The sequence below is a fragment of the Malus sylvestris genome, chromosome 14, assembly GCF_916048215.2.
Source record: "Malus sylvestris chromosome 14, drMalSylv7.2, whole genome shotgun sequence".
Taxonomy (NCBI): Eukaryota; Viridiplantae; Streptophyta; class Magnoliopsida; order Rosales; family Rosaceae; genus Malus; species Malus sylvestris.
Window position 1 is genome coordinate 22,904,067 of NC_062273.1, and position 13,578 is coordinate 22,917,644.

The 13,578-nt window shown below is 38.3% G+C and overlaps 1 protein-coding gene and 1 pseudogene across 1 annotated transcript; one reads left to right on the forward strand and one right to left on the reverse strand.

The window, feature by feature from the left end:
• The first annotated feature begins 4,181 nt into the window (after positions 1 to 4,181).
• On the forward strand, positions 4,182 to 4,709 carry LOC126599123 (calcium-binding protein CP1-like; annotated as a pseudogene).
• A 753-nt stretch (positions 4,710 to 5,462) lies between these two features.
• On the reverse strand, positions 5,463 to 5,989 carry LOC126599403 (uncharacterized). The gene has a single exon (XM_050265782.1). It carries the CDS (start codon positions 5,952 to 5,954, stop codon positions 5,601 to 5,603), a length of 354 nt encoding a protein of 117 aa, XP_050121739.1. The 5' UTR covers positions 5,955 to 5,989; the 3' UTR covers positions 5,463 to 5,600.
• Between the last annotated feature and the right edge of the window lie 7,589 nt (positions 5,990 to 13,578).

The window sequence follows — 13,578 nt, forward strand, 5'->3', positions numbered from 1 at the left end:
TAATCCTACTCCTTGCCGAAATGTTGTTTTACCCCCACCTGTCATGCGATTGTCAATTTGCCAATATGTGATAGTTTAGAGATAAAACGACAATTTGCTGTTCACATAACGTTACCTCCGAATTGTCACACGATTGTCAGTTTACCCTGCACTTATTTAGGGAGTGCACTTTTGCTCACCACCTTTAAGTGGTGATATTGCTCATCATCCTACTTATTACCATTATATAAATTTAAATTTTAAGATTTATGTCTATTCACCACACATATTTCGAAATTTAAACTCATCTAACGATGATAATAGAATGATGAGCATCACCGTCACTTGAGCGTGGTGAGCAAAAATATTCCCCTTATTTAGGTCTCGGACTGTACCAAAATATCCCACATGTGATGGGTCAGAGGTAAAATGACAATTTACACTTAGACTTATGTAAAATTCAAATTACTATCATAACATGATGTAAATGCGAACTAATATGTTGAAATAGACTAAGGATTTTCTTATGAACCCCAATAAAATGAAACTCTACAAGGAGCATTTTTGCTCATCACCTTCAATTGTGATGTACGCTCACCATACATCTCATTATTCACCATGTATCATTTCACCTAATCATGATTAACTTTCATATTACACGTTCCATTTTAAATTTTGAAAGAAAAAAAAAATCATAATTAGATAAAAAGATACGTGACGAATAATGAAGCGTATAATGAACATACATCAAAGTTATCGCAAGTGTCCCGTGTTATAAAATTACCCCAACAATCCACGGTATGTTTTCTTAGTCGCGTCAACGGTTATAACGAGAGTACCTCTCCAGATCCAGTGTGTATTGAACTCTCTCACAAATGTGGGTAAAGCCCCCCAAGTAAACGTCACTAGCAATTTATTAGAATTTAGAAGCATGAACATATCAAAATGCATCAAGTATCCAACCATTTCAACCCCGACAATGCTGCTAAGTTCTACTTCTATTTTCATCGACATTCGAACTTGAAACCTCTTTCAAACATTTCTTTTAGCAAACCCTCACTCAAAATATTTTGAAAGAGAAATTCCGCTAGACTAAGAGCCAGTTGGTTCAAAATGCGTATAAAACACACAAAGCTTCATGATTAAATATGTTGATGCACAAAACCGGGGTGGTCTTGGAACAACGTAAATCCGACCGTGAATCTGCACAAACGCTCAAGAACACGAAGAACACAAAGAACACAAGGATTTTATCGTGGTTCACCCCAATGTTTGGGCTACGTCCACACTGATTATGTATTTATTTGAGGGAATAGAGAGGGAGAGGGTGAGAGCTTCTGAGAGTTTCCGAGGGTGAGAGAGGGGATCTCAGGCCTATGAATTGGCCTCCGAGAGTGAGAGTGAGGCCTCTCCAATTGTGAGGGTGAGGGGTCCTTTTATAGAATAAGGACTCCTCACTTATTACATATTTGCCCCTTCCTTTATCCCATAATTACATTGAAGTCCCCTGAGTATTTGTACGAAATCTAAATACGAGGCCCTAAATATGGTATAAACAGTAGTCCCCCAAGTCTTCAGTCAAGAGAGTCTTTTGGCTGGAGACTTGAAATTCAGTCCATGTGTGGGCCGAAGTAACTGATGCTCGATATGAGGCGGTGCCCAATCTGAAATGATGCTCAACTAGAAGTAGCACATGTTGCGAGGCCGCTCTGCTTGTAGCTTATGTTGCCTTTGTTGGCTCGGCTTGTGGCGTTTGAAGGTGAGGGAGTCCCTTTTATAGAATAAGGGCTCACTCCTCAATACATGGATGATGGGCTAGAGTTGATGCTCTATAATAGTGGTGAGGGGAGTCCCTTTTGTAGAATAAGGGTTTGCTCCTTAATACATAAATAATGGGCTAGGTTCCCCAAGTATTTTTCATGAGGCCCAATATATGGTACATAATGTAGTCCCCCAAGTCTTCGGTCAATAGAGTCTGTTGGCTGGAGACTTCAAATTGAATCCATGTATGGGCCGAAGTGGCGGTTGTTCGGAGGCGGTATTTGTATACCCTGCACTGAAGCTTTGTAGGTGAAGCTTTGCAAGTGAAGCTTTGAAGCTAGAGCTCTGGAAATGAAGCTTTCGAAACTGGAGCTTTTGTAAATGAAGCTTTTGAAGCTGATTGACATGAGTGATGCTCATGAATGTTTATGTTGATTGACATGAGTGATGCTCATGGATGTTGTCATGAGTGATGCTCATGAATGTTAACATGAGTTATGCTCATGAATGTTGACATGAATGATGATCATGAATGTTTATGCATGATTGTCATGAGTGATGCTCATGAATGTTTATGTATGAATGACATGAGTAGTGCTCATGTATAATTTGGAGTACTAGGCGTACTTTTGATCACCTGGTTGGTGGTAATAACGGCGGGTTGCCGAATAATTGTGGATGACCTGGGAGTAATTTTGATCACCTGGTTGGTGCTATTTCAGGCTTATGGGCCTTCGCCCTCCACAACATGCCAGCCCATTTGTTTTGGGCTTTTCCTTTTTTTTTTTTTTTTTTTTTTTTTTGACCCTCTGATGGGGTTTATATATATTACCCTCTGATGGGGTTTATACAGATGTCTCCGAAAGATAAAAATAAATTACATCATTCGGATGGGGTGTTTATTCCTTACTTTTGCAGTGTTTTTCTGCTGCCCTCTCTCTGTATCTTCACCTGGTAAGAAATCATAATAATAGAAAAATCTTTTGCTTTTCTCTTTTGCTTTTGTTTTTTTTTTTTGCTTTCTCTTTTCTGCTTTGTTCCCCACTGCTTTTCTGTTTTTCTCTGCTTTCCCATTGCTTTGATTTTCGCTTTCTTTTTCTTTTTCTGCGTAGGCGCAACAATGTATTTTGATCTAAATCTGCCAATAGTATTGCTTTTGTCAGTGCTTTTGCTTTTCTTCTTTGTGAGCACAGGACCCCTCCATAACTGCACCACTTTTTTCTTTTTCTTTTGCATTGTCTCCCATGTGCTCTCGAGGAGGGCCTCCATTTTCTTTTTCTTTTTCTTTTGCACCTCCTGCATCTCTGTCTCTTGGCGAAACTAGAGGGCTACCTCTCCTTGCTTTTCTTGGACAGCAAGGTCGTGCCCATCACTTTTATTTTTTCTTTTTCTCCACTCCATTTCTTTGCCCATCCATGTTCCTCATCCCTGTCTGATGGGATCCTTTAGGCGCAATTTTTTGATAATCTTCAAATCCCTAAAGTAAAATCATCACTGCAGGTAATCATTTTGTTTGCCAAACCACTTGCTTTTCTTGGACAGGTTGTGCCCATCCATTCCCACTCCTCGTGCCCATCAACAAAGAAAAACTGAGTAAAGGGAACTTTTCCAGGTCTTTGGTACTACCACCTTTTGACTTGAGACTTTTTCTCTTCCTAACCTGGTAGACATAGAGAATCACCAATCATAGTGCAGCTATTTCGGCCAACGCATGACGTTGAGAAATTGGAGGCCCTCGAGGCCGGAGACCAACTGATCTGGCAGGTCGCCGGAGATCACCTTGCTGGAGAGACAGAGGACCTGAAGTTCTACGTATTGAAGGTCGCCAACCCAGATGGTCTGATCTCATCGTTGGGCCCCTGTTTTTGTGACGGCGGCTGCTGCTGCTGCAGCTGCTTCGGCGGTTGTTGATGATGAAAGTTGGTGGGCATCTTCTGCATTGTCATCGTGCCAAGTTGATTCCGAGCTTGGGCTGCTGTGCATTAGTGGGTAGCCATGCTTTCTGCTTTTTTTTTTTTCTTTTTGCTTTCGCTTTGTTTCTTGCATCTTCTTTTCTGTTTTTGCTTTTGCTCTTTTCTTTTTCTCTTTTTCGAGCAGACTTCATCACCCTAACCTGTAAGGGCACAGAAGAAACCCTTCAACTGCAAAGAGAAACAAACTAAAGGAAGCTAGCGAGCTCGTCTAGCTAATAGAGATCAGAACTTCTTGATGAAGTCGTAGACATGCTGACTGACTTCGTCTAGCTTTTCCTGGTTAATGAAGTGAGCCGCATCTTCCATCACAACCACCTCCTGCAGAAACGGCACATCTCTCTTGAACCCACCTTTATGTATGTAGTTCTGGATACCTGGAATATGATAGGTGATGTCCAGGTCCCCCACCATAAACTTAACCGGCACCTTTATCCGTAGGCCCGCCCATGGTCTAGTAAGCTCCCAGGTATGGTCCAGTAAGCTCTCAGGTTAAGTTCAAAGCTCGATAGTAGTTCAATCCTCCGGTAAAGGTCGACGACGGCGGCAAGGTGGGTGCCGAGGCTGGTGTCGACGAACACCGTGGCCTCCACTGCATCGGATGCCGACCACGACGGCAAGATCAGCAAAGACGACCTCCGGGCCTTCTACGCCGGCTTCTCCAGCTCCGTCGCGGACTAAAACCTCATCAGATCGATGATGTCTGCCGCTGATTCCGACAACGACGGGTTCGTCCAGTATGAGGAGTTCGAGCGCGTCTTGGCTTGCGGCGACAGGGCAAAAAGCTCGGGAGTGATGGATGACGTGTTTAAGGTGATGGACAAGGACGACGACGGGAAACTCAGCCACGAGGACATGAAGAATTACATGAGCAGCGCCGGCTTCGTCGTCACCGATGAAGATATCAAGGCCATGATTAAACTAGGCGGCGGCGATGAGAACCAAGGCGTGACGTATGCTGGCTTGCTTAAGATCCTGGCCGTCAGCGAAGCGTCCTGAGCCCTTGACCACCTTGCTCACCTCCTACAAAAACATGTTCACCTCCTCCATTCACTGTCTGCCATCTGCTAGCCAAATATTTTATTTTTTTATTTTTTTATTTCCCAAATCAGAAGGAACTTGGTTTTTTAAAGAAACCAAAGACGAAGAGAGGAATAAGAGATGAAACCAGAGACTGGTTTGGCTCAGATTTTAGAGTGCAGAAGCAAAAGAGAGAGTGGTGTTCTTGGTTTTTTGTGGGTTTTGCAGAATCACTGCGGAGGTGAAAAAAATGAAAAAGAACCGACACAACTTTTCGTATCGATTCCCACAGACGGCGCCAAATGTTGATGCACAAAACCGGGGTGGTCTTGGAACAACGTAAATCCGACCGTGAATCTGCACAAACGCTCAAGAACACGAAGAACACAAAGAACACAAGGATTTTATCGTGGTTCACCCCAATGTTTGGGCTACGTCCACACTGATTATGTATTTATTTGAGGGAATAGAGAGGGAGAGGGTGAGAGCTTCTGAGAGTTTCTGAGGGTGAGAGAGGGGATCTCAGGCCTATGAATTGGCCTCCGAGAGTGAGAGTGAGGCCTCTCCAATTGTGAGGGTGAGGGGTCCTTTTATAGAATAAGGACTCCTCACTTATTACATATTTGCCCCTTCCTTTATCCCATAATTACATTTAAGTCCCCTGAGTATTTGTACGAAATCTAAATACGAGGCCCTAAATATGGTATAAACAAAATATAAAGAAACAAGATCAATACCAAATCAACAATACATTATAATAGACAAGCTAATTACACAATTAATACAAGATTAAAATTTTAATTGAGTGCACACACTTTATTAATCTAATCACTCACTCATACAAATAAATAAATTAAAAAAAAAAACAGCTTAATCAGCATCTGTATAGATGTGAACTCCGATGGCAATAAGGAAGATGGTGATGAGGCCAAAGTAGATGACGGAGTGTACCAGAATGGAAGCGCCGCTGGTCTCCATGTTCCCGAACTCCACCAACCTCCCATGGCCGGGTATCTGAAACAGAAGCCCGGGTGTCAATAGCACAAACAGCATCACCGCTATCACCACCGGACCCCAGTCTGCCATTTTTGCCCCCTGCTCTCCTCTGCAAAACCAGAACAAAGACGAGGAGAAGAAGGAGAAAGTAAAAGATGGGTTTCGAAGATCAGAGAGGAAGGTGGGTGGGTTTTGGAAGTTTTCGAAGAAATTTGAGGTTGGGAACATAAATGCATTGGCACCATGTGTTTTTCTCGTGAAAATGGACGAGTCAGGATCTTGACTGTTGGATTTCGACGGCTGTGATCGTCTTGAGGAGGATGAGGATGAAAAAAGTTGGGGACCTTTTTGGTGGGACTAATAATTTGTTCTACCAAATTCACCCAAACACTTAATTCGTGTTCTTAAAATTTGATTAAGCAGCTAAAATTATTATAACTTTTAAAGGGATTCTCTGTTTGTAGCCGTTGGATTAAACTTTAAGAGTTCGAATTTATTAATTGGGTAAATTTAATAGAAGAGATCGGAAGATGATTCATTTCCTAATTTGTGCGTTTAAATTTTACAAAGTAAATTGCTTTTTCAGAATTTGTCGTCACACGGCATATTGGTACACATTTCTGGACAAAAGAAATTAATGTCAATCAATTTTAGGAGTGGGCATGTCCCCCAATTTTTGGGGAGGGGAGATTTTTTTTTATATTTTCGGTACATAAAGAAGTACGTTATATGTTATTATACAAGTAAATATAAGTATTTTTTTAAATATCTTTTCATTTATATAATAATATATAATGTATGTGTCTATGTACCGCACACACTAAAAGATATCTCGAGGTTTAGATCATAAAAAGTGTTTTTTAGTTTAAAAATTGGGTTAACCAAAGTAAAAGACTGTCCTGTTATTATTTTTGGATGTAAACAGAATTGTCCAATACAAAAACTTGAATCAAAATTGAAAATCTTTCATTTTTTCTAATTTAGCAAATTTATCGTTTGACCAACAAACACACACACAAAAAAAAAAAAAAAAACATATGCCGCAGTAGACTCGTATGTTCGGATTTACCCCTTGTTAGAAAAAAAAAACAAAAAAGTGTTTCGTTTTTGTTAAATTTACTTTTGAAATTGGGTATTTAGGCCTGCCTTGAAGTGTGGATACAAGTTGGGCCTTGACCTAATAACGGTTTATGATCCAACGATAGTTCTACTTTATGTTTAAAAATAAATAAATAAAACTTCTCATTCCTCTTCACTTTATGTTTAAAAATAAATAAATAAAACTTCTCATTCCTCTTCACTTGCAAATCAGAGATCTTAGGTTAGAATATCGTGAATAACGAATTTGATATCAAATTAGGTTGCCCATTGTATGGCTTAGTCTAATTCCCCATCTCCTTAATGTAAAATATATCGTTGTACTGAAAAAAATAAAAAATAAAAAAAATGTGCCCATTTGAAAGATTCTACTACAAAATCAATTAGCAATATCAAGAGTAACTCAACTACTTATAAATTCATGCACAGTCTCTTCTCTTATCGATGTGAGATGCATTCTCATCAGAGCATCACCATTGACTAAATAAAAATTCTATCATTTAGTAGAAAAATAAAGATTAATTAAGACTGGCCATTTTTCTATCACAAGAAGCTCACATAAAAATATTTACAATCTAATAATATTCTTCTACTCGTTTACTCCTTAGTCTAAAGGTCTAAATGTATCACCATATACAAATATATAACTTTGTTTTCTGCCTCATTTTCTTACCAATATTTCTTCTTAACTAATGGTGCTCTATGGAAAATCTAAGTTTATAACTTAATTTGAGCATTTGTGTCACATCCCAATCTCGATTCCGCCGTAGCACGATATTGTTTCTTTGGGACCAGACTACGTCGTCACAGTTTTGCTTTTGGGAACTCAGACGAGAACTTCCTAGTGTATCATCCATCCTAGGATTGCTCTCGCCCGAACTCGCTTAACTTGGGAGTTCCGATAGAACCCGAAGCCAGTGAATTCCCAAAAAGCCTCGTGCTATAGGGAGGGGAGCATGTACATATAAGGCACATCACCCCCTCTCCGTTGGTCGATGTGGGATGTTACAATCCACCCCCTTTAGGGGCCCGACGTCCTTGTCGGCACACTCGCACCACACGGCATAGTGGCTCTGATATCATTTTGTCACATCCCAGTCTCGACTCCGTCGTAACATGATATTGTCCGCTTTGGGCCTTGGCCATGCCCTCACGATTTTGTTTATAGGAACTCAAACGAGAACTTCTCAGTGGGTCACTCATCCTCGGATTGCTCTTGCCTAACTTCGGAGTTCCGATGGAACCCAAAGCCAGTGAGTTTCCAAAAGGCCTTGTGCTATAGGGATAGGAGCATGTACATATAAGGCAAATCACCCCCTCTACATTGGTCGATGTGGGATGTTACAATTTGCATCTCAAATATTGGCTTAAAATGCATAGTAAAAGAAAGGAAACAAAGGCTAACCAGTTCAACTCCAATCAGGACATGAAAAAGAAATTCCAAATCAAGAGAAAGTAAAATTTTGAAGATACACATTTACTGAGGAGGAAAAATGAAAGAAAAATATAACATGAAATGCTCTTGTTGATTTTGCATTAAAACTCAAAGCCAGCAGTTCTTGAGCTCAACTAGCACCCGGTTGAATCAGCCTGTGTGGATTTGGACTCCCACTGCCAAAATGAGGATGGTGAAGATGCCAAAGAAAATAAGAGTGTGAACCAAAATTGCTTTGCCATTTGTGGTGAAGCTTCCAAACTCTACATGCCTGGAATTTCCTGGTATCTGGAACAAGAGGCCTGGGGAGAGCAGTATGAACAACAACCACCCCATTAAAATTGGTGCCCAATCTAACATTTTTGTTACGTGCTTGTTGAAATAATTGGTAAAATGAAATTTGAATACTCTAATCCACAAGGAACATGAGTTTTATACAACACGTTTTAAAGAAAAGTGGATTCCTATGAACTATTTTAAGCTCCAATCATGCTAGCTTTAACCCTTTAATTCTCTTTTATTTTTTGTTGGAATTTCATTCATAAATGCTATCTATTCTCGACACTTTAAAATAAGCGCAACTATCCTGATTTGGCTTTTCAAGCCAACCATTTAAAGATGCCATTTTGTACTTTATATGTGTAAAAATACAAAACAAAACTTTTATAAGAATCAGTGCAGAGTGACATTTTTCAGGTGCGATAACATCCACTAATCCACGTAAATTTCGCTATTTCTTTTTGTAATGTTTGATTTGGTTTCCAGACCATGACAGGTTGCAGGATAGTATATAGCATGTCCAAATAACTCCAAAGCCTCCAGAGGTAACTAATTAGGGCAACTTTTGCTTTTATACATTTCAGTTTCTGAATTATAAATCCAACACCACTACATTCTTGTAGAGAAGTTATATATAGAATCTTGAATATTAAGGGCAAAATTCGCACGCAATGGGCCTTTTCTTTTCTACAAAGAAATGCATCGTTGATGCTTTGCACAAACCTTACTATTAGAATTTAGAATCTGAGTATCAAATCATAATTTGTTAATAGTTGTGCTATCCATACATCTATTTTAAATCTTTGAGACATTTCTCTTTCTTCGATCGATGAATTGAAAATGATCAAAGGACAAATATTAACAGGAGATGTGTGGATAGCATCATCATTCGCTAAAAGTCCTAACTTGTTTTTAGTCAATACAAAATTGCCTTCATAATCTAGTAAATAATGTCTTCAACTAACCACAATCACAAATAGCCAATATAAATCTTTTGCGTAAAATCAATAGACTTAGTTAAGAACATTATCGATGCAAATTTCCACCGTCTCTTGCTTTGACGAAAATGCACTTGCAAAATAATCAACACTTTCGATCAAAGACCTAAGCCTTACATGCCCACAATGTGGGGGATTCGGCCAATGGATCTTTGATGCCTAAGGTAGTTTCTCTAAAAAGAGTATTGTTTAGAGCTTTTATGAGTAGCAAAAGCTTACCGAAATTTGGTAGAATTTGAGATATATATATATAGGGGGAGAAAGCCGGCCATGGTGTTAGGGTTTTACCCTAGACATGGCGGCATCCTATTGCCCAATGTTTATGGAAATAATATTCTCAAGATATTAAATAGGAAATCATATTTTGAGATAATGATGTAAATATTCTCTAATATCTTGAGATATTGGCCGATGTTTATGGAGAGAATATTCTCAAGATATTAAATAGGAAAGAATATCTTGAGATAATCGTGTAATTATCTCTAATTGATTTAAATAGGGATTACTTACTTGAATGGAGTCAATCTTCTATTGGGAATGTATTACATATAGAATTTGGGTAATTAATTCTTATCTTTAATGTTTTTATTTTTAATTTTCCTTGCCATGGGCAGGTGAGCTGTGGGCAGTCGTATTTAGGGGTGGGTTCGGTACGGTTACCGTACCAAAATCCTTGTACCAATTACCGTACCAAACTTTCGGTTTGGTAAAATTTATTACCATTACCGTACCAAACTTTCGGTATACCGAAGTTCGGTATTGCCAAAAGTTTGGTTGGCATGGTATGGCAATGGTAATTGCCATTTTGTTTTGGGACAAAATATGTTTTTGTTTTTTTAACCCAATTCAAGGGCAAAACTTTTTTTTTGTACCTTTATCTCATACCTTATAGATTAAATTCATCTATTATTCATCATTCACAATTCACACACATAATAATTCAAATGAAGCATCAAGATTCATCATGAAAATTAATCTTACAATCCAAATAAAAGTTACGAACCAAAACAAATAGAAGTTAACAATCCAAATAGAAATTAAAGTTTCAAGCCAAATGAAAATTGGAAGTAAACTTCAAAAAGGAGAATTCATTGATCAGTTATTCAAGCTTGAGATGTCGAAACTTTTGGAGGAGGCATTGAACTTGTAGAAGATTGAGTTTGTGTCAAGCTTACATTACAAACAAAGAAAACATATTAATTAGTAGCAAAAAGAATTAAAGTTGAAAACCATTTAATAACAAATTTACTAAAAAAATTAAAGCATATCTTTCTTGTTTTCTCTTCTTCTATTTCCTTGTAAAATTGAAGCATATCTTCCGTTGGTCCTTGTAGAAGTTTATTTCACCTGCCCTAAGCCAATCACTAGTACACACTAGTGCCTCAATTATTTTAGGAGTCAAGGATACCCTAAAAGGGTTCACAACCCTCCTCCCTAGACTAAATGCATTTTCACTAGCAACAGTAGAAGTGGGGGTTACAAAGATATTTTGGCTATTTGTGAAAGAATTAGGAACTCTTTTGTGTTTGATTTCCACAATTTTAAGAGATCAAAGTCACCAACAACAATGCTAATATAAGTAGGGTTTTATTTTCAAATTATTGGAATATTATAAATATGTGTTATATAATTATGTATTATATAAATTATAAATTATAAATTATATTGTATTTTCGGTATGGTACGGTAATACCGTGGTAATGGTATCCATTACCAATACCGTACCATGAAATTTCGGTACGGTACAATACCGTACCATTACCGATTGGTACAAAAAATTTGGCACAAAATCGGTATGGCACGGTTGGCATGGCAATTTGGCAAAAAAATCCACCCTTCAGCTACTTGGATCTTCAGGGGTGCTAAGCTGTGGGCAGAGTATTTGAGAAGCTTGCCCATTTAATGAGGGCAATCGTGTCTTTTTTGAGTAAAAGTTCACGTGTCGCCTCTAGGATTTTTGAGATTATTTTAGACTCCACAAACATGCTTTATTGCTGAAGGAAGAGCAGCAAGTTATGATAAAAAAAAAAACTAATTAAAAATGGACACGTGTCCATTTGTTTTTAGTGATATTGATTTGAGTTTTCAATTTTTTACTTGTTTGACCATGTATTCATTTGTAATCGACGACTTGTATATTTCAGCACAATTTGCTGTTCTTCTTTCAACAACCAAACATTAGTCCTTTGTTAAACTAAACACCACAAACAAAAAAATAATGACTTGAAACAACAAACTCTCGGTGTAAAGGCATGACAAGGTGGCCTTGATCCCAAGCCTCAAGCGCGCATGTTTTCAATTCTTCTTAAACTTACAATAATTCATGTTTAATAGATTAGAAGATTTAAAAAAACGAGTTTAATGGCCCCCAATATTTTGCATCCCAACTTGTGTAACATATCCTATAAGATTATTAAGTATGACATGGTATTTAGTAAAAATGTAGGATCCATGTCATAGTTGAACATAACCCAACATACCAAGTAGTTAAGGGCGTGTTTATTCACTTTTTAGGCATGAGAATGATGCTTTGTTGTTTAGGTATGAGATAAACAACCATCTTAATATTGATACTTGGTTAAAATTAAGTACGACACATTAATTTTATGTGAGATCCACTTACATTTTCATTCCTTAATCCTTAGGCATTAATAAATTCATAATACGTCAAGATTGGGATGAAAACACATACTTCACGAGCCTAAACCGGAGGCTCGTAACTAAAGTACAAGTGCTTTCTAAATAACACAAGGTTTTTTTCATTACAAATAATATGACTATTCTATGCTACCAGACCACATTTAAACTTGACACTCAGTTAAAAAAGGCTTAATTGGATTAATAGTTCCTGTAGTGATATGATAATTGGAAGATAGCCCATGTGGTAAAAATAAAGAAAGACTAGGATTTAAGTCTCTGTCGTGAAGTCTGTCAGGATTTATGCCAAAAATTAAAAATTTCGTCAACTCTTTGTTAATTGTTAGCAAACAATGCTCACATATGAGACTAAAAAGATAAAGTTAACCTCACATGTAAGCCTCACGTGCTAACAATTAACGGAGAGTTCCGTTTTAGCCTAATATGTGTGGCTTACGTGCTAACAATCAACGGAAAGTTGAAGGAATTTTCAATTTTGAGCCTAAATCCTAACAGACTTCACCACAAAGCTTAAATTCTAGGTTTTTTTTTACCACATAGGTTACTTTCCAACTATCATATCACGATAGGAATAATAATCCAATTAGACCGTTAAAGAAACATAATCTGTGTGGTTAGATTGTAAGAGATTGGACAGATAACTAATTAACCAAATCTGGATTTTATAGTATGAACATTGTTTGTACCATACTTGACCAATCCCGAAACTACCGAGCACCGGCCAACGCTATACTGTCAAGGACCCAGAAGAGTTCCCCTCCGACCAGGAGGCCAATCACTACTCGACACGTGTCAAGATTAGAAGCCAATCAGAGCGCAGCACGTGTCAACATCAAGAACCAATCATAACATGACACATGTCAATGTGACAAAGCTACAAGTTTTTCTATAAATAGGGGTCATCCCCCCACAATATTGCCGAATGCCATTTTGTGTTAAATCATTCACAAGAACTCACTAAATTGAGAGCTTGATCCTTTGTATTTGTGTAAGCCATTCACTACTAATAAGAACTCCTCTACTCCGTGGACGTAGCCAATCTGGGTGAACCACGTACATCCTGTGTTTGCTTCTCTGTCTCTATTCATTTACGTACTTATCCTCACTAGTGACTGAAGCAACCAAGCAACCAAGCGAAGGTCACAAAACCTGACACTTTCTGTTGTACCAAAGTCTTCGCTGATTTTGTGCATCAACATTTGGCGCCGTCTGTGGGAAACGACACTTATTCCTACTCTCTTCAGCTGTGTCAAGCTGGTTTCTATCATTCGTACACTTTCTTTTGATCAGGCATCCCTCTCCAACATGGGAAGCGAAGGAAGCCACAGCACACAGAATGACACCCCCTTGCACATAGTGCGAAACAACGAAAGAAGGAAGGAAA

What these genes read in the sequence shown, in the direction of transcription:
- LOC126599403 (XM_050265782.1), bottom strand. Translation starts at nt 5,954, where the DNA reads ATGTTCCCAACCTCAAATTTCTTCGAAAACTTCCAAAACCCACCCACC.